This window comes from Callithrix jacchus, chromosome 3 (assembly GCF_049354715.1).
Source record: "Callithrix jacchus isolate 240 chromosome 3, calJac240_pri, whole genome shotgun sequence".
Lineage (NCBI taxonomy): Eukaryota > Metazoa > Chordata > Mammalia > Primates > Cebidae > Callithrix > Callithrix jacchus.
In genome coordinates this window covers 43,049,001-43,076,741 of record NC_133504.1, presented here as the reverse complement: position 1 = coordinate 43,076,741, position 27,741 = coordinate 43,049,001, and the positions used below count along the sequence as shown (strand labels likewise).

General features: G+C 39.1%; 1 protein-coding gene across 15 annotated transcripts in view; it reads left to right on the top strand.

Annotated features, from left to right (window-relative positions):
• TMEM131L (transmembrane 131 like) overlaps positions 1 to 27,741 on the top strand; it is a 178,148-nt gene that overhangs the window by 133,218 nt on the left and 17,189 nt on the right. For 9 of the 15 annotated variants that reach the window (XR_013532855.1, XM_078366370.1, XM_008992586.5 and 6 more), the window contains exons 19-26: positions 261 to 333; positions 2,678 to 2,805; positions 5,274 to 5,416; positions 9,134 to 9,320; positions 9,515 to 9,700; positions 10,290 to 10,439; positions 10,803 to 11,431; positions 19,899 to 20,047. Coding sequence is in view for 12 of the 15 variants with exons in the window: in XM_078366370.1 (XP_078222496.1) it covers positions 261 to 333; positions 2,678 to 2,805; positions 5,274 to 5,416; positions 9,134 to 9,320; positions 9,515 to 9,700; positions 10,290 to 10,439; positions 10,803 to 11,431; positions 19,899 to 20,047 (1,645 nt within the window). In the remaining 3 variants the exon portion in view is untranslated. Of the gene's footprint in view, positions 1 to 260; positions 334 to 2,677; positions 2,806 to 5,273; positions 5,450 to 9,133; positions 9,321 to 9,514; positions 9,701 to 10,289; positions 10,440 to 10,802; positions 11,432 to 19,898; positions 20,048 to 27,741 lie in introns of all 15 variants that reach the window. The other 6 variants (XR_013532854.1, XR_013532853.1, XM_008992584.5 and 3 more) reach the window with 1 other exon arrangement.

Sequence of the window (27,741 nt, the reverse complement as noted above, 5' to 3'; positions counted from 1 at the left end):
ACTATATGCTTCCTTATATCCTGTGATGCCAAAGTCATTCATTTATCAATACTTATTGATCACTGACAATATGGCAGATATGGGGGTGGAATGTGGGATGGAGCTGGGACACAGTGGTGACAGGATGGGATGAATTTTGTGTGTATGTGTGTGCACAAATGCATAGTCACCTTTGTATAAATGTATATACGTGCACACACGTATTAAACCTTTATTGGCAGATGTGAGTGCATTTTAATCATTTGCTTTTTTCATTATAGGTTTGGCACTGATATGCAGATGATTAATTTCACAACTGGTGAATTCCAGCTCACCAAAGCTTGCCTTTACCCGGTAGGATGTTATCCTAAAACAGAAAAAAGAATGCCGACAAACGAGATACGTGAACATACAGGCCTCACTGATTTATGTTTAAAATGTCTTTTATGTACTGTATATAGCTCTTTTATTTTGATTCTCGAGGCATTAACAACACATAGCAGATTTTTCCAGTTAACGAATGCCGTAGGAGTTGGGTTTATGTTAGCCTGTAAATCATTTTAATTTGATGATTTAGAATCATGTGAGTAAAGAATTAACAGTTGAACAGAGCTTTGTAGAAAACTGTGAAACTTGAGACCCCAGAATTTATAATTCTCTTAAGATTCCTTGGCCCTCAAATTCTTTTTTAGGGCAAGATAAGGTAAAAACAAATACATTAACAAAAAGTCTTCTCTTACTAAACTGTGTTCCTGTTTTTAGCAAGTCACTGTGATGTTTACCTTATCTATAAAAAAGGATGACTCTAAAATTCTTAAGCCTGTGGGCAATCATGAGGTCTTGCCCAAATACTTAGGAATAGGAGTAAACATGTCATGTGGTGAGGATGCTGTTTGCCTGGGGACTTGGCAGCCTTACTTCTCAGTTTCCATTCAGTCATTCAGTGGCTATTTGTGCATAGCTGAGTGTTGGCCTTACAGGTATTCTGTGTTTGAGATCAGTTCAAAAGTGGAGCATCTGTTGACAAAAAATACACATATACACTTATAAACTCACATATGCAGATAACTCTATTTTTACTACGCACACATATTTAAGCACCTTGGGTGTTTTCTTTATCTTTGTCCTTCCAAAAATATACTGTTGGCTCTAGATTAATTTCAGTAACAGAAGGAGGAAGACCCAGATAACCCATTACCAGCAGATTCTCTTTTCTTAAGCGGGAGGCAGCAGTAGGGGGTGAAGCCTTGCACCCAGCTGTGGTCTTATTCTTGTTAGTGAGCCTGCCGGTTTCTCTCCCTCTCATTTTCTCCACCAGGAGATCTTCAAGGCTATTTAAAATAATTAGTCCAAAATACTAAATGATATATTGCCTCACTGGTATTGAAATATGTATAGCTTGAAATTCTAAAAATAATGTCCCTTTATTTTAAATCTAAATATTATATTTAGATGTGAACAAATGATGCAACTCATTTGGAAAAAGCTTTTATCTACAACTGATTATTTTCCCCAAGAAATAGTATCCATTTTGGGATAAGGGAAATTATTATTATTCTTAATTTATTACATTGATGAAAAGAATAGTTAATATTAGTGCCTTGAAAACACTGAATTAAAATTTAACTCAAAATTATTATTAGAATTCTTCATCATGTAAAGAAAGGCTTCTTGCATTTTGATTTTGTTGATTTGCTTTTAGATATAACATAGTTTCTTTGGTTAAGAGCATTGGAATTTTTTATATACCCTAAAAATTTCAGTGGCTGGCATATGAGAACCATTTAATAGCGGTGCTGTTTTTACTATAAGTTTAACACCAAAAGCCAGCAGCTTTTAAATTCAGCATTCATATTATTTGTATAAAACAGGGTTTCTTCCTTCATGAAGTTCATAATTCTAATGAAAATGAGTCAAATAATCAAATACTATTACTATTTCTTTTTTTCAGATGGCATGGATAACACTAGCAATAATTGAAAGATAAAAACTAAAAACATAGGAAAGAAAAATAATGTTCTTCAGATTATATAAGAGCTCTAAGAAATTATGCATTGTATTTAGTGAGATCAAGCTAGAAAAAGTGGAAAGGGGAAAATCCACTTATCACAAAGATAAAAAGAAATCTTGGATATTAAATTTAGAGCACAAGTTTTATGCAGAAAAAAAGGCATCTTGGAGAAAATAGGAAGATGTGAATGAATAAAAATGTTTCTTCTGACTGGAGAGACGAAATAGAAAAAAGATGATTTCTATATAAACTTAAATTCAATATAAAGAATTTATACGAAGAGATCTTTGGGTTGTCCAGTGGTGGGTAGGTGGTCTTGTCAGATTGCTTTAGCATTCAAGCAGAGCCTGTGGGGTCTGTTTTCTGACTGATGTTTTACATTCAAAGCATCTTCGTGTAGAAAATTTCTAGCCCCAACTTCCATCCAAACCAGGAAGCAAATCCCCTTCCAGCATCTTTGTCAGGTTGTCCTGTAGCCTCTGCCTATATTTCTTAGTTATGGCTCAGAAACTGTTTATTGGATTGAACTCTCAGGATCAGCAAGTTCAAACATGTTGATCAGTATGGTCAAATCTGGACATTAAAAGAAAAGCAATCATGTTTAAACTCTAGGTGCACTTACTGACCATGGAAGCCTGCTTTCTAGGAGTATGACATTGTTTCATGGAATTTGTTATTAATTTGCAGGGTATGCATTCCGATGAATCCAGGTTTGGCATCCTTCACTTACATTTGCAGCCTTTGGAAATGAAAAGGGTTGGCGTAGTTTTCACACCCACTGACTATGGAAAAGTTACCTCACTCATACTAATCCGGTAGGTGTGTTCCTGTTGTAGAATGTTTCTTTCTTGCTGACTCATCTGTGTAAATCTCTTTGGCTGATAGTTGACATTTGCTTCTCAATCAGACCTTCAGGATTAAGGCTGTGTTGCAGGGTAGGAAGAAGTGGGAGCTGAGAAAGAGGTCACTGGAGGCTTGACATGTAACCCCCAGGGCCCTAGTCTCCTCTCTTCTCCAGTAGGGAGTGTGCGCCCATATCTCCAGGAGGGGTAGTGCTTTCCACACAGCACCTCATTCAGTGCTGTCTCAAAAGGCAGAACACACTCTCACACATAGATCTACTCCTCTGTCCATAGCATAGAAAGATCACTGAAGCACTGCAGTAGATATTTTCAGTCTTTAGTATTTGAACAAACATATCACTTTCATCTCTTTTTGCTGTTGGAATTCTCAGTAGTCAAATGTACAACAGAAAAGGTGTTTCGTTGAGCCTATTGGCTCTTTTTATTCCTTTTCTTCCTTTGAAATGAGTTACTGCTAACTGATTTAAGCATGTTAAATGTGTTTTATTTTTAAATTGTTTTCATCTTTAGGTAGTCTTGAGAGTCTTTAAAAAATTTACAGTAAATACAGATGTATGCTGAGGCTCTGCATTAGTGAGAAGTTTAACACAAGTTTAATTTTTAATAAATGACATCTGAGTTTTTTTTTTTTTTTTTTTTGAGACGGAGTCTCACTCTGTCACCCAGACTGGAGTGCAGTGGCGTGATCTTGGCTTACTGTAACCTCCACCTCCTGGGTTCAAGCAATTCTCCTGCCTCAGCCTCCTGAGTAGCCTAGCTAATTTTTGTATTTTTAGTAGAGATGGGGTTTCACCATGTTGGCCAGGTTGGTCTCAATCTCTTGACCTCATGATCTGTCTACTTCGGCCTCCCGAAGTGCTGGGATTACAGGCGTGAGCCACTGTGCCTGGCCACATTTGAGTTATTTTTTTTAAAAAACTCATAGTATCAGATCATCTGGCAAAAAATTTATTATTCAGGATTTTCTTTAATATGTAAGTTTGTTCTTGTGCAAATGAATGATACTAAGAAAAAGATATGTTAAAGTTCTTGAGTTTATTTGTTAAGCATTTTAACTAAAGTTACTTAATGCCCTGTAAGAGTTTCTTTTTTTCTGTTTCTTCATTCATTTTTTTTGTTTTGTTTTTAAATTCTCTTTTTTTTGAATTAGTGTTTCATTTAAACCGACTCTTCATTGAAGAACTGAGGTCCTAGACAAACTTTATTTCATCCAGGTTGAACTATCTCAGACTTGAAAGTCTAAATTTTTCATAGAAGTTAATTTACTTTTGATAGTTTCTGTTCTGTAAATAACGCCCCATCACTTAAAGGTTTTTTTTTAATGGTTAATAAAAGCTTTTTAATCCTTTAAAGAAGTAAAGATATTTTAATGTATACTATATAATTACAAAAGTAAAATGAATTCTCTTCTATAATATTTACATTCTGAGGAGTGGCCTTCACTCCAACTTGCATCATTTAAAAATCATTTCCAGGCCAGGTATAGTGGCTTATGCCTATAATCCTAGCACTTTGGGAGGCTGAGGCAGGCAGATCATTTGAGCCCAGGAATTTGAGATCAGCCTGGGCAATGTGGTGAAACCTCACCTCTACAAAAATACAAAGTATTAAATGGGCATAGTGATGCTTGCCTGTGGTCCCAGCTACTTGGAAGGCTGAGTTAGAATTGCATGAGCCTGGGAGGATGAGGCTGCAGTGAGCCATAATCATGCTGCTTCACTCCAGCCTGGGTGGTAGAGCAAGAACCTGTCTCATAAGTAAATAAATAAAAATTTTAAAAAATAAAAATTATTTCCACCTTTTTGCCCTGGAACTTCAGTTAATGAAAAGACACATGCTAGTCTGAATTACTATTTGACCAATAAAAACCTGACTAGATACGTATGATTTATGGGGTGAAATTTTAAATCTTCACTTCAAAAGAAACAATAGAATTCTATTTCTAGAATCATCCCTAGGGCAGAATTTCTTACAGTTACTATAAAAACACCTTAATTGACTTTGTAAATACGTTTCATTATTTTGTCTAAATGTATTCGTGTTTGTCTGTGTCCCCCACTTTATTTCCTCAGCTTTTTTTTCTCTTGAATGTCTGATCACTACTCTGGTTCCTAGTTTTTAGAAAAATATATGGGGCTACGTATGTGGACTGTGTTTAGAAGGAGGTCATCATTGTTTGTGCAATCTTGCTGCAGTCAGCTCACTCAGGTACTTGGCAGTGGTGGCTTCCCTTGCCTGTGGCTGCAGCCTTATTCTGTGAGATGGAAGAAGATGCCACACTATTTAAATAAATTTTCTTTTTTTAAACCTTCAAAAAAGTTTAAAAATGTTCTTGCTAACTTGGAATATTTAACTTCAAGTGCTTTGCCCCTTGTAACGCCATGGTAATGTGTTTTTATTTGCATCTCCTTTCACTCCAGGAATAACTTGACTGTTATCGACATGATTGGTGTGGAAGGATTTGGAGCGAGAGAGTTATTGAAAGTGGGTGGAAGACTTCCTGGTGCAGGAGGCTCACTCCGATTTAAGGTGCCTGAGTCCACGCTGATGGACTGCCGTAGACGTGAGTTCGTAGGCGTGGACTCCGACAGGGGAGGTTGGCATTAAAGCTGAGAGTGAAAGCGTTCTATAAATTCTAAATTCTAAAAATTTATAGTAAATTCATTGCATTAGTGCAAATAATCAAATTAGGTAGACATTTGAGCATATATAGGCTGTTACCTCTTGATTAGAGTGGTATCTTTAGATATTTAACTCAATTTAGACAACAGAAATAAGCTAGATGGTGGTGCAGGCCTTTATTAGTCTGTTCTCTTACTGCTATAAAGAAATTTCCTGAGACTGGGTAATTTATGAACAAAAGAAGTTTAATTGGCTCATGGTTCTGCAGGCTGTACAGGAAGCATGATGCTGGCATCTGCTCAGCTTCTAGGGAAGTCTCAGAAAATTTACAATTATGACAGAAGATGAAGGGAAAGTAGGCACATCTTATATGGCTAGAGCAGGAGCAGGAAAGGGGAGGAGGTCCCACACACTTCTAAACAACCAGATCTCATTGTAACTCACTATTACAAAGACAGCATTGGGACAGGGGATGGTGCTAAACCATGAGAAACCACCCCCATGATCCAATGACCTCCCATGAGGTCCCACCTCCAACACTGGGGATTACAATTGAACATGAGATTTTGGTGGGGACACAGATCCAAACCATACCAGCACCTGGAGTCCCAGCCTCTCAAGAGGTTAAGTTGGGAGAATCACTTGAGCTCAGGAGTTTGATGCCAACCTGTGCAACATAGCAAGATCCCCTCTCTAAAACAAACAAACAGAAAAGATATAGAGGGAAAAAAGATTGTGTAGTTGCTATATTATCAGAGTAGTGTTAAATATTTAAAATAAATACGTGAAGCAGTTAATTTGGCTGTCAGTTACCTAATCACAGAAAATCACTGAAATGGTGGAGAAAAGATTAAAAGTGTGTTAACCAATAGCACTTTTTGTGATGATGAAAATATTCTGTATCTGTGTCGTCTTAGACAGTAGCTGCTAGCCACATGTGGTTAAGAAGTCTCTAAAAATAGTCAGGCATGGTGGCTTACGCCTGTGATCCCAGCACTTTAGGAGGCTGAGGCAGACAAATCACCTGAGGTTAGGAGTTCAAGACCAGCCTGGTCAACATGGTGAAACCCTGTCTCTACTAAAAATACAAAAATTAGCCAGGTGTGGTGTCACATGCCTGTAATCCCAGCTACTTGGGAGGCTGAGGCAGGAGAATCGCTTGAACCCGGGAGGCAGAGGTTGCAGTGAGCCAAGATCACACCAGTGCACTCCAGCCTGAGCTATAAGAGCAGGACTTTGTCTCAAAAAAGAAAAGAAGTTTTTAAATATAACTAGTTGCTGGGCGTGGTGGCTCACACCTGTAATCCCAACACTTTGGGAGTCCAAGGTGGAAGGATCTCTTGAGCTCAGGAATTTGAGACCAGCCTGGGCAACAAAGCAAGACCTCATCTCTCCTAAGAATAAGAGAAAATTAGTTTGGCATCATGGCACATTCCTGTAGTCCCAATTAGGAGGCTGAGGTGGGAGGTTGATTGAGCCCAGGAGATCCAGGCTGCAGTGAGCTATGAGCATGCCACTGCACTCTGGCCTGGGCGACAAAGTGAGACCTGTCTCAGAAAAAAGCAAAACCAAAAATAAAAATAACTGGCGTGACTGATGAAGTTAATTTAAAATTTATTTTAATTAAGTTTAAATAGCTGCATGTGTCTAATGGCTACTGTATCAGACAGTGCAGAATTTAAAATATATTAATATGCACTAGAAAACTTTTAAATTATGCATGTGTTTAAATGAAATGCCTTTAAATCACTTACATTAGTTTCAGCAACTTCCTCAGGAACTGAAACAGATATAAACAGTCAATGTAAAATGCTTTTGGTAAATTCTGTCTTATTTTCCTGTTACTATTTTTAATTTTATAAAAACACAGAAAGCATTTTAGTGTAACTATGTTTTCTACAGAGAAACCTGGTTGGTGAAACCCCTGGATCATTTGTAGGACTATTTTGATGGCTGAATAGATTTTGTTGTTGTTTTAGAAAACTATGCTAAATGAGCACTGAATTTGAAAAGATTTATTAGCGGCCAGGCATGGTGGCTCATGCCTATAATCCCAGCATTTAGGAAGGCTGAAGTGGGCAGATCACGACACCAGGGGTTCGAGACCAACCTGGTTAACATGATGAAACCCTGTTTCTACTAAAAATACAAAATTAGCTTGGCGTGGTGGCGCATGCCTGTAATCCCAGCTACTTGGGAGGCTGAGACCGGAGAACTGCTTGAACCTGGAAGGTGGAGACTGCAGTGAGCTGATATCCTAACACTGCATTCCAGCCTGGGTGACAGAGCAAGACTCTGTGTCCAAAAAAAGAAAAGAAAAGATTTGTTAGTAATTTTACATTCAGAATTCTTCTTTAGGGTATTTGCTTTCCCATTTATTCATTAGAGTTGACTTTGGATGATAGAATTAAGTAATATAAAAACTATAGAACCAGACCTGTTGTTATAGCTTGAGCCTATAATCCCAGCACTTCAGTTTTCTGAGGTTGGAGGATTACTTAAGCCCAGGAGTTCAAGGCCAGCCTGCTCAACATAGTGAGACCCCATCTCTACACAAAATTAAACTATTACCTGGCTGTGGTGGCGTGTACCTGTAGTCCTAGCTACTTGGGAGGCTGAGGTCAGAGGATTGCTGGAGTCCAAAAGTTCAAGGCTGCAGTGATCTCACCACTACACTTCAGTCTGGGCAACAGAATGAGATCCTGTCTCTTAAAAAACAAACAAACAAACAAAAAAAAAACAGCCGGGCACGGTGGCTCACGCCTGTAATCCCAGCACTTTGGGAGGCCGAGGCGGGTGGATCACGAGGTCAAGAGATCGAGACCATCCTGGTCAACATGGTGAAACCCCGTCTCTACTAAAAATACAAAAAAAATTAGCTGGGCATGGTGGCGCGTGCCTATAATCCCAGCTACTCGGGAGGCTGAGGCAGGAGAATTGCCTGAACCCAGGAGGCGGAGGTTGCCGAGAGCCGAGATTGCGCCATTGCACTCCAGCCTGGGTAACAAGAGCGAAACTCCGTCTCAAAAAAAAAAAAAAAAAAAAACCTGTAGAACAGATAAAATATTAGTCCTTATATATGATAATTCACAAGGATACTTAAAATTTGTCATAACCTTTCTTTTTTCAAACTCAGTATAAAATGTGTTCTTGTTTATTCGCAAGCATTTGCTTCTTTGTAGTAGTATGGCACATGTTTGAACTGCGTTTCTAGCAGCTGTGATGGATTTACACAGAAGCACTTGAACACTCTTAATTGGTGCGTGGTTCAATGTGAGTGAAAATCACAGAGCATGGGGTATATGGTGGCTTGTAGTAAATCAAACTATTTGACTTTTGAGAAGAACAAACTTTTAACCTTAATCTTTAATAAGTAAAGGACCAAAGAAGAAATTTTGGTTACTTTTTGTATCTTGGTAGAGCATTTCACTTAAGAAAAATCTTGCCTATTTAAGTATCTCTGTTGTATCCTAGAATGGAATCTATAATTGTTCTGGAAATTAGATAAAAATCATACTTTGAGCTTATGTCGGATTTTTTTTTCACATTTTAGTAATGTAGTTTGGTTTGCTGAATAAATATCAATTCAATAAATGATTTTAAATAAATTTTATAGTTCACATATGCTAAATATCTTTTTTTTTTGGCCCCCCATTAGAACTGAAAGACAGCAAGCAAATTTTATCTATTACAAAGAGCTTTAAAGTTGAGAATATTGGACCTCTTCCTATAACTATTTTGTTTCTGAAAATTAATGGGTATAATTGCCAAGGGTATGGATTTGAAGTGCTGGATTGTCATCAGTTTTCCCTGGATCCAAATGCATCCCGCGATATCAGCATTGTGTAAGCATTGGGCTTTAACTCGATATCAGTTTTGTGGTGCTCTTAACAGTGTGTTATGTAAGATATTCCAAATGTCTTATGTTGTTTTTATGTAAATATTTCTTTTGTAGAAGTAAGATGTGTTGTCACTATTTTGCCTTGTGGCTAAAATTAAAATGATTAAAAGTTCATAAAGATGACTCTTTTATTTCCAGGTTCACTCCAGACTTTACCTCTTCCTGGGTAATTCGGGACCTAACTCTTATAACCGCAGCAGACCTAGAATTTCGCTTCACTCTCAATGTGACTCTCCCTCATCACCTGTTGCCCTTGTGTGCAGATGTGGTTCCAGGACCCAGCTGGGAGGAATCATTTTGGAGACTCACAGTCTTCTTTGTCAGGTAAACCACTACTGTCTCTCTTGTTCTCCTCTCACTGAGTAGAGAAGTCATCCAGGCAAGTTGCATGAAAATGCAAACTGCCCAAGTGTAGTCAAAGTATGTGAATTGAGCAGAATTGTTACATGCTTTGAGAACTGTGACATACATGAAATATTCACTGGTACACTTTAAGGTTATAGTAAACTAATTGGAAGAAAGTCATCAGACATAGAAGTATGAGACAGTTCTGTTCCATATATAGTGTGTTCACAGGCAGTCATGGTGGATGATACAAATATTAATTACTTGTGTTAGCTCATGCAGTGATGATTTGAGAAGACTAGCATGACCCTGTTTGAGTGATTTTATAAAAATGGAATTGTACTGTCAAGCTTATAAATATGCACAATTTTGGAAACTCGTGTGTATGTGTTTTTTTTTTAATCTCTAAGGAACATCGGAAATTATGATGTCATAAATCTTAGGGAATTTTAGTACTGCATCTTCAGATGTTTCTCGTAAATCATTCCCCATTCTTCTGTAATGAAACTAGTCTTTTGAATGCCAGTCAGAACCATGCAATAGTGAACCTTGCTGCTTTCTTCCTCAGTTTGTCCCTGTTGGGTGTGATTTTAATAGCCTTCCAACAAGCACAGTACATTCTCATGGAATTCATGAAAACAAGACAGAGGCAAAATGCTAGCGCCTCTTCCCAGCAAAACAATGGTCCTGTGGATGTAATCAGCTCCCATTCTTACAAGTAAGAATTCCTGTAGTGTGGTTGGGAGTGGGGGCGGTTTCTTACCTTTGACATTACTCATTTCTGACTTCATTTTAAGTAAATACAAATTTTGATTCCACATTTTGTTTTCACAAAATTTTCTTTAAGTCATTATGTGAACAGCTGCCCTATTCCTTTTATTATGAGATAGTCTCCTTGTGAGGACTTAGTTGATGGGTATTCTCATTGGCAGAAAACTCCTGGAGCTTTAGAAGAAGGGAAGGTAGAACTTTCTAATACACTCACTACTGATCGCTGCCCTTTTCTCATGAATGTGGAAGCAGAGAAGCAGAGTCTGATTTGGTTTGCCTTAATGCGAAATGTTTTTCTTCTTAAATTCAGAAGCAATTGCAAGAACTTTCTCGATACATATGGCCCCTCTGATAAAGGCAGGGGGAAGAACTGCCTTCCAGTGAACACTCCCCAAAGCAGGATCCAGAATGCTGCGAAGAGGAGCCCAGCCACCTATAGTCATTCTCAGAAGAAGCACAAGTGCTCAGTGTATTACAGTAAACACAAAACCAGCACAGCTGCGGCCAGCAGCACCAGCATGACTACTGAGGAAAAACAGACTCCGCCCCTGGGCAGCTCACTGTCTGCTGCTAAAGAGGACATTTGCACTGATGCCATGGGTGAGAACTGGATCAACCTCAAATATGCAAGTGGCATAACTGTCAACCTGCAGAAGAATTTAACCCTTCCCAAAAACTTACTGAATAAAGAAGAAAACACACTGAAAAACACAATTGTTTTCAATAGTCCTTCTTCACAGTGTCATATGAAGGAGGGAATACAGACATGTATGTTTCCTAAGGAAACTGACATTAAAACTTCAGAGAACACAGCCGAGTTCAAGGAACGGGAGCTCTGTCCACTGAAGACCTCCAAGAAACTACCTGAAAACCATTTGCCAAGAAACTCACCTCAGTACCACCAGGCAGACTTGCCAGAAATTTCCAGAAAAAATAATGGTAATCTTTTCATCCCCTTTGATAATTCTCTCCTGTTTGTCCCCAGTCTGTTTTTAGTGGAATTCATACTCACCTGTGACTGTTAGTTTTAATTGTGGATGCTGAGTTTTTTAGTTTTAGCAAAGGTTTAAATGCTGAAAAAAGATATAAAATGAAAAGTTCAAGACAAGATACCAGATTTTTAAAATGTAACTAAGAGGTTTAAGTTTTAGTACCTAAGTTTAGAGGACTATGCATCATATTTTCTTTTTGGGAGGACATGGACATCTTTTTCTAATTTGATTGATTGATTGATTGGCATGGAGTCTTGCTCTGTCTCCTAGGCTGGAGAGCAGTGGTGTGATCTTGGCTCACTGTAACCTCTGCCTCCTGAGTTCAAGTGATTCTCCTGCCTCAGTCTCCTGAGTAGCTGGGATTACAGGCAAGTGCCACCATGCCCAGCTAATTTTTGTATTTTTTGGTAGAGATGGGGTTTTACCATGTTGGTTAGGTTGAGCCCACTCAAATTCTGACCTCAAGTGATCCATTCACCTCAGCCTCCCAAAGTGCTGGGATTACAGGCGTGAACCACCGAGCCTGGCCCTAATTATTTTTTTTAAACACAGATTTTCAGACTACTTGCAAAAATTAATCAGCCCATGAAATGTTTCTGACTGAATCAAACTTCAGCTATTTTATATAACAGCTGCCACCATCTCAGGTTTCCTGGCCCTGGTTCTTCTCTAATTGTATTTCTTGGTTAAAAGAAGACAGATGTTCTCATGTAACAAAAGCAGTTAAGGGAAATGCAAGCCACAGTAGACTAGGAGGACGGACTCCAAAGAGAATTGTCATTTCGCTTTAATCCCTTTGGCCTCTATCTAGCCTTAGGGCCTGTGCTTATTTATTTTCTTTTCTTTGTTCATTCTGACCATTTTAATATGCACATCTCTGTACTTGTTTAAGCAGATTTGTTTTGTTTTGTTTGAGATAAGGTCTGGCTCTATCACCCAGGCTGGAGTGCAGTAGCACAATCTTGGCTCACTGTAACCTCCACCCCCCGGGCTCAAACCGTCCTCTACCACAGCCTCCCAAGTAGCTGGGACTATGGGCGTATGCCACCATGCCTGACTAATTTTTGTATTTTTTTTTGTAGAGATGGGGGGTTTCACCATGTTGGCCAGGGTGAGCTGAAGCAATCTGCCTGCCTTGACCTCCTAAAATGCTGGGATGACAAGCATGAGCCACCACACCCAGCCTATAGTCAGATTGTTGACACTTTAATCTGGAAAACTCAGTTGCCTTTTGTCTTATTTGAAGCATCTATATATAACCTCATGTTTTTCACTTCTTGATATTGGAGAAGAGGTACAGAGATGTTATGGATTGACAACTCCTGATGAACTTTATGCATTTGGTAAAAATCCTAAGTTGATTTTTAAATGTTCTATAAAAGGACATTTCAAATTTAAAAGAAAGTTGGTCCTCTGAGGGAAATGCGGTCTAGGCATCTGCACACATGCATTCTTGGTGCACCTCGTCCAGCTCGTTTTTGCCGTTTCCCCTGGGAGTGGTCCGCATGCCTGAAGTGGACTGATTTCTGCAGGGTTGACACTGTGCCCTGCGTCTCTTCTACCTGGCGTGTGAGTATGCCCCCTGGTAGTGCAGCTAACCAGATCTTCAAATCAAACCATGGTATACCTTGCCTGTGGATGTATTATGAAAGGGTGATTGGGTGTCTTACTCTGTTTCTCTCCCAGACACTCTGTGGGGCCTGGAATACAAAACATATGTGAAAGGGTGAAATTATGGAGTGAGTCCTGTTGGACTCTTCCCTTGTTTTGTGAGTGCTTTAGGCTTGAGCACAGTCTTTAACATAGGATGACTTTGCACACACTTGAAATTAGAGTTGTTTGACGGCATCCTCCCTCCAGAAACGCTTCTTCTGTGATCCCTTGTGCCCACAGAGACATGTGCCTGCAAGCTGCAATGCCCACGGCATTGTGGTAGATGGATAGAAGGGACCTCCTACACTTTAGTATTTTAAAGCAGTTGAATATAAAGGCATGGATGAGAAATGTAGTGTCAGAGTAGGTCAAAGGATTTGAATTCTTATTTGGGATCCTCCTGTCCAGTGCTTGATGTTCAATGCCAATAGCTGAGCCAAGATTATCAGGTAATAATACTTTAATAAGCATGAGTAAATTTAATATGTGAGTCTGGAAACATAGGGTTTGCCTGTATCATTGTAGATGGTAAACCTGCCCAGAATCTTTCCTTCCTGTACAGATTACTAGTATGCTTATAATGTTTTTTTTTGTTTTGTTTTGTTTTTTTGAGACGGAGTTTCGCTCTTGTTACCCAGGCTGGAGTGCAATGGCGCGATCTCGGCTCACTGCAACCTCCGCCTCCTGGATTCAAGCGATTCTCCTGACTCAGCCTCCCGAGTAGCTGGGAATACAGGCACGCATCACCATGCCCAGCTAATTTTTTTTTGTGTTTTTAGTAGAGACGGGGTTTCACCATGTTGACCAGGATGGTCTCAATCTCTTGACCTCGTGATCCCCGCCTCGGCCTCCCAAAGTGCTGGGATTACAGGCTTGAGCCACCGCGCCTGGCCCGCTTATAATGTTTTAAAGGGCAACAAATATCTCACTGCCAAAATTAAAAAAAAAAAAATTTTGGCTGGATCAGCTGCATGTTAAGTGGTACCAGAGTGATTATTGGTCAGATCAAATAAGAGCTGAGGAAAGAACTTTTAATTTCCACCACGTTCAGAGTAGCAAATTCAGAGATGCTAATTCATGGTCCTCTACTTGTCTACAGGGGTATTATGTTAGCAGGAGATCCTCCCAGGGAAGTTCATTCATTGACATGCGTTTCATTCTGATTGTTTTATGTTCACGGCACTGTTCTAGGAAGATATCAAAGATGTTAAAAAGTGAATAAATTGCCTGCTATACATGTACAATTTAAAATTCAAGAATTTAAAATATTGAAAATAAGAAAGGACTGAGAAATCTACGGAAAGATAATTATAGTCTGAAGGGAGGGTTTGGAGTTTTTAAGTCATACTAAGGGTTTGGGGTTCTGTTGAATTTCAGAGGAAAACATTGCAGTAACTTGGCAGATGGTAAACAGGCAATAATTGACAGGTAAGTCACAAGTGCAAAGAATGCTTGAGAATGAGAAAAACATATATATAAGAACCTTCGTTTTTACTTCCAGCTTTGAGCATTAGTTCTTTGTTAGTTTTGAAAAGTATTTCACATTGTGAAATGTGTGTTGTTTCTACTGTAAGATCTTTTCTAGAATCTGCATTTTTTTTTTGTAGAATTGTACTAATAGCTTGGTCTTTGAGCGGGGCTTAAGCCACCTGATAGCTGAGAATCCTAAGTACCAGTTACGGTGTTTCCTGTTGACTGGCAGGATTCTGCTTAAGATTCCAGCAAAATGGGAACTTCCAGTCACTCAGTGTGTTTGCCACGTTTTAGCCATTTCTCCCAAAGTATACAAATGGCCTGTAGAAACCATTCTAGTCATAAGGTTGCCTCAAAGGGAAAAATGGAAAGGCAGGGACAGACCCGCCTCTTAAGAATACCATAAGTGATTTTCCTAACCTGTCAGAACTCCTGGAGGCCACCTGAAGAATCTGCCTTCTCCTATTCTGAGGCTTCCCCCCCGCCAAGGTGTGGCTTATTATGTAAGAAGAAAATGTTCTAGGGTATATATTAATGGTTCTGACTACATACATTCTTCGAGAAACAATATTTTCTAAGTAACAGAAAATGTGTCTTATTTGGGAAGCCGAAGTGGGCAGATCAGTTGAGCCCAGGAGTTTCAAACCAGTCTGGGCAACATGGTAAAACCCCATCTTAAAAAAAAAAATTTAGCCAGGTTGGTGGTACATGGGCATAGGCCTGTGGTCCCAGCTACTTGGGAGGCTGAGGTGGGAGAATCACTTGAGCCCAGAAGGTCAAGGCTGCAGTGAGCCATGATTGTGCCACTGCCCTCCAGCCTGGGCAACGAGTGACACCCTGTCTCAAAAATAAAAACAAAAACAAAAAATGAAAAAGAAATGTGTCTATCCCTTTTCTACTCCATTTCCCCTGCCTGCATCAGAGAGGCCTATAGTAAATAATACATTAAAATTCCCAATAGAAATAGTCTGTTGACATTCTTTAAGGCTCTGTTTTTCTACACTATTTTCTTGGCATCAGCTTGTCAAACAACTATAAAATAAGTTAAACTTGTCAAACCTTTGTTACATGTTCCAGAACCTCATGGTCATCTGACAAGAGTGGGACTTTATGTGTGATGTAAATGATCTTGTGAATATACTCTTTTTAAATGTTCATAACCATTTTCACTGATCAAAATAATGTAGATTTATAATTATGGCTAAAGACAAGCTGTGGTTGGCCTCAGCACTACCAAGGAGAAATAGTGAACAAATTATTTCACAGCTTTCTACCTGTAATAATGTAAAGATATAATTAAATGTGAGAATACCTTAAGCCTTGAGCTTAACAGTACCTGAAAGTTTTCACTGAATTAGGTACCTCAACTTTCTGAACTTATTCGTATTTGCAGAAATTAAAAAAAAAATTCTTACTTACTTACAGATACTAATAACTTGAAATGAAGATTTAATGGTTTGTTCAAAATAGACCATGTGATTGTGATTAGATTTGAGACAGTACAACTTTAAGCAGGTTAATGAGGAGATCACTTGTTTCTTGTTCTTCTGTTTGTTCGTTTTTTATTTTAACCTCTTTTTTGAGGAATTACTGAGCTATAAAGTTGTACCTACTTAATGTATGCATCTTGATGAGTTTGAGAATAAGTGTATACCGTGAAACCGTTACCACCGCGAGGGGCATTAACATAGTCGCCTCCCAAAGTCTTCTCCTTCCCCCTTTATTATTATTGGTGTTTCTTCCATTTGTTTCTGATTTTTAACTGTGGCACAAACACTCTTACTCAGTGAGGTCATGGGGAAGTATTAGGCTGTTCTTTCACTACCATAAATAAATACCCGAGACTGGATAATTTATAAAGAGGCTTAATTGGCTCATGGTTCTGTGGGCTGTACAGGCTTCTGCTTCTGGTGAGACCTCAGGAAACACAGTTATGGTGAAGAGTGAAGGGAAAGCAAGCACGTCTTTTGTGGTGGGAGCAGGAGGAAGAGAGTGAAGGGGGAAGTGCTACACACTTTTCTAAACAACTAAATCTTGTGAGAATAGCCACACTTTTGAACAACTAAATCTTGTGAGAAGTCTCTCACTATCATGAGAATAGCCAGGGAAAAGTCACCATGAACGTCACCTCCCACCAGGCTCCTCAGCACTGAGGATGACCATTCAGCATGAGATTTGGGTGGGACCCAGAGCCAAACCACAACATGTGGATTGACGCCATTTGTAAATGATGTATGTATTCAGTATCCCATATTCTTGAATACTTTCATGTTAAAATTTCTCAGAGTCACTGCAGAACTTGTTATTAACATTCATTTTATTGCTTGTCCTGAGTCTTGGCCCCACAGAAGGCATTTCTAATTTTCTAAAAGTCCGTGCGTTATGACGTTTTGGGGATGGTTTTGTACCGGCTGTTAAATTTTTATCCTTCCTAAGAAACTTTGATGACTAATACTTTTAGCGCTATATTCTTGGCCTGAAGAAAAAACTTAAGGAAATTCATTTTCTCCCAAATTAGGACACCAGGAGAGTAATGGCATCTATTTTTTGAGGCAAATATCTGTATTGTAGTTCATACTTATGGCTTCCAGAATCCAAAGGAATATTCTTCTTGTGCTTTCTTTTTCTGGTACGGACGCTGTCTGCCTTGCTTTTGGATGTCTGCTTCACTATTTCACAGTATTTGATGTTTTCCTTTGTGGAATTTTAACCGTCAATTTGTATTTTGAAGGAGTTAAATTTCAATGGTGATGTCTGCTAAAGAATGACTTTTATTTGACAAAGTAGGAAATGGAGGGTAATAGTGATTCCACAGGGCTGCTGTTAGATGCTCTTAGTTCAGAAATGCACAGGTTTGAAAAGGATCTGAAAGTTGTGTCCCACAGTCCCCTAAATGAGGTGATCTAAACCCTCTAGGCAAATAGTTGACTGTCCTACAGGGACAGAAATTCCTGGGAAATAGCCTTAGTAGACTTTGATTCACACTCTTCACTAACTCTACTGTGGAAGTTATTCCTGGTTATTAAAGGAAGCAGTTGATAGTGATCAGCTTTGTCTCTGGATATGACTTTGGCCCTTGTATTTCCATCATAGCCAAAAGCATTAAAAACATGGCATGATGCTTTATTTTATGTAATGAGTCTGGCCAAAAGATTAATTTTCTGTATTTGTCTTGTGACATTTGTAGAGTATAACCTTAATTTTGAGATAGAGTCCCTTTTTCTGAAAGTATAAGACCTAGTATGTCATAGGTGTACTTAAACCATAAAAACCTGCATTACTTTACAAGGTGTGTGCCATTTGCTTGCCTGGCATTTTTGTGGTTACATAATATTTATATAATTTTCTGTTAACTAAATGAAAGTATGTTTACCTAGTAAGTGTTATTTGAAAAATTTGTGTATCTTGCTTTGAGTGAGTTTAATTTGTAGCCTCAAATTTCAGAATCAGAGGGGACTTGACTGCTCCTTTCCTTTTGTGGGTGAGAAACCTGCCCTGCCCCACGCCCCACGCCCCACGCCCCACGCCCCACGCCCCACAGCAGGGCTGGATTGGAGCCTCTGCTGGTAATCTGGTTAGGTGTCCATCCACCAGAGCCTGCAGCCTGCTTTGCTGGCAAATATTTGCCCTGCCCCATGGTCATGTAAGTAAGCTTCTCAGATTTCAAAGGTATCATTAGGGATTCTCAGTTTAAGAAAAAAGAAGGTACTAAAATACATCGTGTCAAATTAGAAAACAGGCCGGTTATTGTGGGGTTGAAATTGATTTGCTTTTGTTGTGGGATAAGAGATAGAAGAAGTACACTCATGAAATCACTTAAAAGAAAAATGGAAAAAAAAAATTTCAGAAACAGTTCCTCCCAGCACCCACTTTTGCCATCTGATGAATCAGCTGTTGGCTCCTCTGCCGATTGGCTGCTCCCTAGGGGCAGGGAAGGCATTCACTGTAGCAGGGAGGACCTTCCATGAACAGTTCGTGTGTCCCTTGGTGGGGATGTTTTACATTTATATCTGTTCTGTTTTCATCTTTATAATTGTCAAACAGGGGAGGCAAGGAAGGTGGGGCTGTGCTCATTTTATAAATAAGAAAACTAAGGCACAGGCAGCTTAATGAGACTTAACTTTGACTGTAAAACTAATTAGTGGCTGTCATGACCAGAATCCAAGTCCTTATCCTTCTTTCCCTCTTTGCCAGCTTAAAAATATGTATATATAAAATATACATCACATAAAACTTACCATTTGAACAATTTTAAATTATAAAATTCAGTGGCATTAAGTACATTCATATTGTTATGCAACCATCACCACTATGCATTTCTATTTCCAGAACTTTAGTCATCTCAGGCAGTAAATCTGTACCCATTAAATAATAAATACCCGTTGCCTTCTTTCCCCAGTCCCTGGTAGCCACCAGTCTACTTTCTGTCTCTATGAATTTGATTACTCTAGTTCCCTCATGGGTGGTATCATAACACATTTGTCCTTTCATATCTTGCTAAGTTCAGTTAGCATGATGTTTTCAAAGTTCATCCTGTTGTAGCATGTGCCAGAATTTCATTCCTTTTTTTGAAAAAAACATCTTGACTTTTTTTTTTTTTTTTTTTTTTTTTGAGATGGGGTCTTGCTCTGTTGCTAGGCTGGAGTGCAGTGGCGTGATCTTGGCTCACTGCAACCTCCGCCTCCCGGTTCAAGTGAGTCTCCTGTCTCAGCCTCCTGAGTAGCTGGGACTAGAGGTGCACACCACCAGTCACAGCTATTTTTTCTATTTTAGTAGAGACAGGGTTTCACCATGTTGGCCAGGATGGTTTCAACCTTCTGACCTCGTAATCCACCCGCCTAGGCCTCCCAAAGTGCTGGGATTACAGGCGTGAGCCACTGCGCCCATCCATGACCATCTTAACTGTACAATTTAGTAGCCTTAAGCATTTCACAGTGTTGTGCAGTGAGTCACTCTGAATGGTGTTCTGTTGTATGTGTATACCATATTTTGTTTATCCACTTATCCATCAGTGGACACTTTTCCCACTTTTTGGTTATTATGAATAATAATGCTGTGAATATTGGTGTTTCCCTCCCCCACCTTTTTCCTTGACTTTTTGTAGGACTCTTAATGTAAATATACTTTCATCTGTGAACAAAATAAATTTCTGGAGCATCATGGATGTTAAAAAACAATGCTAAGTTGAACTCTCATGAAGTCAAATGAGATGTTTAGTTTAGGAAAGAACATGGGGAATGTGAGTGGAAACTATTAGCTAGAAATTGAATTGTATTTGTTTATTCAAGGGAATAACCAGCAAGTACCTGTCAAGAATGAAGTAGATCATTGTGAAACTTTGAAAAAGGTGGACACAAAGCCTTCTTCAGAAAAGAAGATTCACAAAACATCTAGAGAAGACATATGTTCTGAGAAACAGGACATACCTTTCATGGAGGTCTGTATTTTTTTCTTGCCTATTGAAAAGAACAAAACTCATTTTTAGGATTGTGTATTAAGTGAACATGTACATTTCATATGTTTCACTGCATTTGAATCCATACTGATAACTGGTGAGTTTGATGTGTGTGTTCAGAGGATTTTACTTACCTTCTAATTATATAGATGTTACTACAGTAATTTTTAGAGAAACCAGATAGTTTTTACTCTGAAGAGAATCTATTTTTAAGCAAATGGGTAATTTCTAAGTAATGATGGAAGAGTAGAACTTGACTAACATTATTTCTTTTATCCAGTTATTACTGAACATTTATATTTTAGGGCATACTCTTGCTGAGTTGTATTGCTTTTTGTCTGTCTTTGTCCCTGTATCTATTATCATCTTCTCTGTAAAAGAAGAGAAAAGTATTCATGATATAATAGAAGAAAATTCTTCTGATATACGGGAAGAAGTAAATTTATAGATCAAAGGGGAACAATGTATACAACAGGAAAAACTGATGCATCATAATGGACGTAGGTACTTAAATTAATTGCACTTCAGCCATAAAGAATTGTGCAAAGACAGGAAAATCAAGAAGTACAAACTTAAGCTTGCCTCAGACTTTTCAATATGAACATCTAATATCAGCAAACAGTGGAGTGGTATCATTGAGAGAATGGAAATGTAAACAAAGAATATTGTGTCCAGCCAAGTTAATGCTCAAGTACAAAGACAACAGACAGATGTCCTTAAATACAAATGAAATCATAAGCCGTTCTTGTAAAATCAAGTTAATGAAATTTAGCTAAGCAAGATAGAAGTACAAATGAACACTCAGGATGGAAGACGGCATAATAAAGGTCTCTGGCTGAGGCTTCAATCCATTTTATATCCAGAACAAAGACTAAAAATTTGGCAATTTTAACCACAGAACAGATTGGAAAATTGAAACTTTAACCAAGTAAAAATAATAATATAATCTGCAGAAACCAGGAGGTGGGATTGGGAGGTAGGTGAAAATAAATTTTAATTTTAATCTTTCTCGGTAAAGAGCCAGTACTAAGAAAACATGAAACATGTAGTTTAAAAGGGTGATAAATTAAGAAAATATTTTTACAGTCTTTTTTTTTTAACCTTAGAGAGATCCTTAAGGAATTAATATAGCATGAATTGAAGAAATAATTCTTTCAAACTTGGCAGTTCCTTTGATTCTACTTTATTTTTCTTACGTTAAATTCATATAAAATGGAGCCTTAAATTTTTAGTTTAAAATGATATATATTCCTAGTGTTATAAATTATTCTCATCATCTGTACTGCCATTCTTTCACATGTGTAGGCTCAGAAAAATACTCACAAATAAGGTTTGTGAAATAATTAGTGGGAGACCTGGTTATTTCTGAGTGGTGGGATTTTGGATGATTTCTTTTTTCTTCTTTATTTTCTTTTGTTTAAACTTTATAATAAACATGAATTTTTGATTGAAATATAGTGGAAATGATACAGAATAAGTATGTTGCCAGCAGTCCAAACTATGAATTTACAGTCTGTTTGGAAAGAAGAGGTTTCTGTGTAACCAAAACACCAAGATTCATAGTAGAGGGGATTTCAGAGATTGAAAAGCCTGTGTTGGCTGTGGTGCCTACACCACATGGAAAGCTTCCGAAGGAGGTGGAAACTTGTGCAGGTAGCATGTGGAAGAACAGAGAAGGGAAGGTGGGCAGCACTGAGCCCCGCTGGTGGAGCAGCTATTGAGACATAATTGGGTGCAGTTAGGGAGCCGTCTGGCTGTGAAGAAGCTACCTGTTGGAAAGTAATGGGAGGGAGAGGTCAGAGTCCTCCTAGGTTGGAAGGCCATTGAATGCTGATTGAAAGTTCAGACTTTGTTTTCTAGGTCTTGATGGGAAACACAAATGGTGACATAGGCTGAGTGAAAGCAACAAGAAGGTAGTGGTATCTGTAGAGAACTGAAGAATTGTTGCCTGCTAAGGAATTTCAGAATCAAATTTGTTAAAAGCATATTTGTCCAAACAAAAAGTTGTTTTGGAGAGTTTGGCCCAAGGATTGCTACTTTGGGACCTTTCTGCAGATTTTGGGGAGCTATTGAATTGGTGGTAGGGGGTGGGGGAGTGGACAGTGGTTACCAAATTGAAGGCAATCTGTGGGCTGTGATTTTCCTGAAGGTAACAATCAGATGTTGTTCAATTCAGTTTTATAAAGACTGTCAGGATGCCTGTTGCATAGAACTAGTGTAGTTGAGTAAATGCTTGAATGAATGTGAATATAAGACATTATTGGAAGATCATCTCAGTGTTTTGGAGATTGAAGAGGGAGGAAATGAATACCAGCTCTTTTCTAACAAACAGGCTGTTTTCTGTGAGGAGATATGATATAATCAAGGCTTACATTTGAGCAGGAGTAAAGGACAAGAAAGTAGGTAAGAGACATTTTAGAAGAGAAAAACCATCAGGACTTCTTAGCACTAAATGCATGCAGGAGAGGGAGTCATTTTTTTACATGGCCATTTACAAAACATAGCTCTAAGATTCCAAGCCTGGGTGACTGGAATGGGGAATTCTGATGGATGTGATGAGCTCTTTTTTATGTTTGTCAAAGCAATGTTGTTATCATGGTTAAGAGCATGGACTTTAGTCAAGCTTCTTCTAGGTTTGAATCCAGCTCATCGTGTACTCATTCTATAATATTTGTTTAGTTACTTAACATTGCATTTTTCTCCTTCTGCAAATGAGGGTGGTAATAGTATACCTACCTCAAAGAGTTGTGAGAAGTGGGTTAATTTGAGAATTGCTTTGGAATGGCAGCGCTTACAAAGTATTGACAGGCAGTAAGTCTCAAAGTGATAGGTGTGATAATGATCATACCAACAGAGAGGGTGACTGGACTTTGAAGTGAGATGTATGGTAGACAGTGGGAGGTGGGGAACTAGAGCTTCTGCAACAAGTTAGGCGTGGAGCTTGAGATTTGGGGTTACTCACGTGGAGGTTAGACGTGGAGCCTATGAGGTGTGCACAGAGAAAAGACAGGGTCCCTGAATCCAGACCTTGGGGAGGAGGCAGTGTTGAATTTGCAGACTGGCTGAGGGTGCAGGTATAGCAAGTATACTAAAAGCTAGACCTAGAAGGTAGGGCACACTTTCAGGAGCAGAAATAAAATAAAAAGTCATTGAATTTGGGATAGGAGGGAATGAGTAAAGTTAGGAGTTGAACCTAACATCCTTTTGATATGGGCTTTGGAGTCTTACCTGTTGCCCTGCAATGAAATAGAAGCTGATGCTTCCATGTACTGACTGCACCAGATGCACACCCTTATGTGCTGGGAGTGGAAGCTGGAATGGATTATCCCAACGTCCCCTCAGCACAAGATGGCCCTAAGGAATAACAGTGCTGCCACTGGCCTCCACCTGCCACATGTGTGGGTGCCAGTGCCTATCTCAGACTCTCCTCCCGCACTGAAGTCTTTCTGATTCTCTGTGCCAGGCTTAGCTGTGCCCTTGGTGATGGCAGTGTTCTTAATTTCTTCAAGGTATTTTCTTCTCTGTGTGTCTTTACTGTTAGATCCCTGAGGGCATGAGTCTTGCCGTTCACCTCTATCCATCCCTGGAGCTCAAGGCTGCTCTTGCTGTCAGTCTTAGTGGTTCTCTAAGACTCTCCTTCATTGTTTGGTCTGTGAACCTGTGTAGAACAGACATCTGCACCTAATGGTGGCAGCCAGTTCACAGCAGACACGTCCATCCGAGGGATGTGGATGGCATAAGCTGTGTTTTATGGCCCAAGATTGTCCAACCAAGTCAACCAAGGTGGATTATCTGGTGCAGATTTGGGGGCAGTGGTTTGTCATTTCTTTCCTGTCGCTGTGACTCACTCCTTGTTTTGTAGAACTGTTCTTTAAAAGTCCTGTGAGTGTATCAGTAGTTTCCATTTCATTGTTCATTTGGTGAAAATCATTCTCAGTTAACACATTCCCAAGTTCAGGTCTCAGTGTTTGTTTTTCTTGCACATTCTTAGAGCCTAATTTTGCAGCTTACAAAATTGTATAAATCTGTCTATATAATACAGGTGGAACATTCCTCTGGACTTATTGGCAAGGAAGGTTAAAGCCCAGGTTTGGAATCCACAAATTAAATTTTAACCTTAGCTTGGCTTTTTACTTTCTTTTAAGCAGATTTTTTTTTCCTTAGAAGAGTAATTCATGATTATTATAGAAGCATAAAGAATAAGGTAGGAAAAGATCTATCCAGAATAAACCACTTTTAATGTTTTTGTATTCTTTTCTATGCAGATTTTTAAAAGCTATTATTTTATAAAAATAGTTGAGATAATAACTATTATCATTGTCCGTAGCTTTGTCATAACATTACAACTAAATTTTCTATAAAAATTAAATGGGGAGCTTTGTTTTCATTGGTGACATAACATTTCATCATATAAACTGTGCCATCATGTAAACCATTCTTCTGCCATTGGACATTAAGATTGTTTCCAGCTTTTTACGTTCATAATTATAAGTCTGCTATTCAGAGTTTTGTTCCTCTTACCTGTGTATCTGGTAAGTCTTTGTTATAGATGTCAAGAAATAGAATGGAAGGGTATTGATATGGTTTGGCTGTGTCTCCATCCAAATCTCATCTTGAATTATAACTCCCACAATTCCCACATGTCGTGGGAGGTGGTTGAATTGTGGGGGTGGGTCTTTCCTGTGCTGTTCTCGTGATAGTGAATAAGTCTCGCAGGGAGTTTCCCTGCACATTCTCTCTTCTCTTGTCTGCTGTCATCCGTGTAAGACGTACTTTTCACCTTCTGCCATGATTGTGAGGCCTCCCCAGCCACATGGAAATGTGAATTCAATAAACATCCTTATTTTGTAAATTGTCCAGTCTTGGGTATGTCTTTATCAGCAGCATGAAATGGACTAATGCAGTTATAAACTGTGTAAAGCTCCTATGTGTGCTGACAGATTACTTTCCAGAACATTGGTACAGATTTGTTCACGTGTTGTATCTGAGCATGCTGCTTTCATTTTCCACTGTGCAGCATCAATTGTTTGTAGAATCTTAGTCAGTGTGATAGGTGAGCAGTCGTGGTTTAGTTTTCTTACCAGGGAAAGGTAAGTAATTTTCTTCATTTTTTGTAGCAGGCTGAAAAACACAAACTATCCATTCAAAATGCTACCACTGAAAAGAAATTCTAGAAATTAAGAGGTAAATATCTAACCTAGTTCTGCTTCCACACTTCAGAGGCAGACACAGTGAACAGGATCCTGCTTCCGCAGCCATTTCTTAGTCTTTATGCATCATAAACACATTGTGTTTTCTGAAACCAAAATGGAAAGAGGAGACACAAGGTAGTCCATGATTTACCTTTCCCAAAAGCATTATTTTACGATGAAATATTTTGAACGAGCTCTTTGTGTTTTTTTTTGCTTTTATATTTCTTTAATGAATTTGTATTTCATGTCCTTTGCCCGTTCTTCTTTTGACTGTTAGTGTCTTTTTATTCTCTGTAAGAGCACTTTCTGTGTTAAAGATACCAACTTTATCAAATATTGTGTATCAGAGTTTTTTCTCAGTTTGCTAAGGGACTGAGCAAACTTGTTATTGCTTATTTGATTTTACTTATACACAGTGGCTTTTAAAATGGCTTTGTGCAGTAAGGCTGTGATTTCTCTTCTTTGATTTCTTCCTTTGCTTTTAGTAAAGCTTAGGAAATCTTTCTCCATGCTGCCATTTGTTAAATCATCACCTCTATCAGAGAGCTCAGCAAACTTCACTAAAATAGTTCAAATAGTTCAGCTGAGGCAGGAGAATTCCTTGAGCCCAGGAGTTCAAGACCAGCATGGGCAACACAGCAAGACCCCATCTCTACAGAAAATTAAAAAAAAATAGCTGGGCATGGTGGCACTTGCCTATAGTGTCAGCTACTCAAGAAACTGAGGTGGGAGGTTGCTTGAGCCTGGAAGGTTGAGGCAGCAGTGAGCCACAGTTGCATGACTGCACTCCAGCCTGAGCAACAGAGCAAGACCCTGTCTCAAAAAACAAAACAAAACAAAAGAAACCACCAAATAACTCAGTAGTGATGATGATGATAAGTCTCATGTAAATGGCTGATGAGATGCTAGGTAATTTCAGTCCTCACAGTGCATTGAGACTGATTCAGGAAACTGAGGCAGAGAGGCTCGGTAACTTGGCCAAGGTTACACAGCTGGTCATCATTCATGAGATTGACACTACAGTTTACCCTTGGAGATGTGCTCTTAATTGCAGCTCCATGTGACTCTTCAGTTTCCTGGTTAGTCCCACCCTCCTCTCTCTGGGATCCTCTGTACCAGAAAGCAGCCAGGTGGTCCTTTGCTCTTCCTCGGATTTCTTGACAGGTGTGTGCTGTGTGCTCTGGCTTGCTCTCCCTCCCTTTCCACCCACTGCCTCCATTGCAGACCTGTTCTCTCTCAGCTCAACTCACTGCCACTTCCCTCCTCGTGGCCCAGTGATTTGGAAGGTGCTCCCTTCCCACTCTTTCTGGGATGCGTCTCACGCCTCTGAATCTCGCTTGTCTGCATTCTGCTTTTCTTTGTCATACTCATGGAGAACTCTTTGATGCTCTGGTCACCAGGTCCTGACTCTCAGTAGTCTTGAATGTACTCACTCTTTTGCTTGCAGAGGATGACAGTTCGGCTTTGAGAAAGGCAGCCAAGTATCAGAGAGACTGCTTACCAGCTCACGCTTTCTCAGACCCCACTGACCGTGGAGGGATGGAAAGGCTCAAGTGCTTGCTGGGTCGACAAGCCTTTGTTTGCTCTTCAGTGGACAGAGGGTGGGAAACCCCCCACCAAGTTAGAAATACACAAAGGAACAATGCATGAATAAATGTGCTGCATGTCTGTTTAACATTAGATCCTGAGTCCACATGTCCTTGTGTTTAGCTTCAAACTTGAAGAATTAGCATAAGGTCCTGTAGGATAGGGCTTTGTGTGTTTAACTTGTCAGGTTTTAAAAATACCTTCAGAATCAGAGAAAGGTTAATATATACCTATTGGGGGAAACAAAAGTGTATAAAGGAGAAAGCAAAAATGTCAAAATCACACATCCTATACAGTGAAAATGCCATTTTGCCTCTAGTGTTTATTCACTGTGGTATGCACATTGCTTTAATAGATGCATGAAGGTTCTAATATCCCAGAACTTGGAGGTATTTCAGGTTATCTAAAACCTTTTCTTTTTCTCCTTTCAAGTTATTCGTGTTAGTCAAGTGTATGTTTCAACTTCACAATTCCTACTCTGATTGCTGGGCCAACCTTCTGAAAGAGAAGGTAAAATGAGCCAATCTTTGGTTTCCAAGAAGGGTGAATCCTAAGAGTCGGTAGGAAGGGGACTCTTCTGGACCCAGGGGATTTGCCTCTGTGAGGTTCCTGGAGAAGACATCTTCCTTCTGAAAGGACCTAACACACTGAAAAGATGTGTCTTTTTAGCCTTTGGGTCTCAGTGTGTGAGCTCCCACCACCGCCCATGTACTGACAGTGTCTTTGCTTTAAGGGGGCAACATATTTAAGGAAGAGAAATAGTAAGTATTAGAGGATGTTCAAGGCTTGACCTATTTTCTAATTTGAAAGGGCAAGGGGAATCCCTCTCCTTTTGGTTCTGTTAATAGACCAAGCCTGACGTTTATAAGAGGAAATGGTCCCAATTGAGAAAACTAT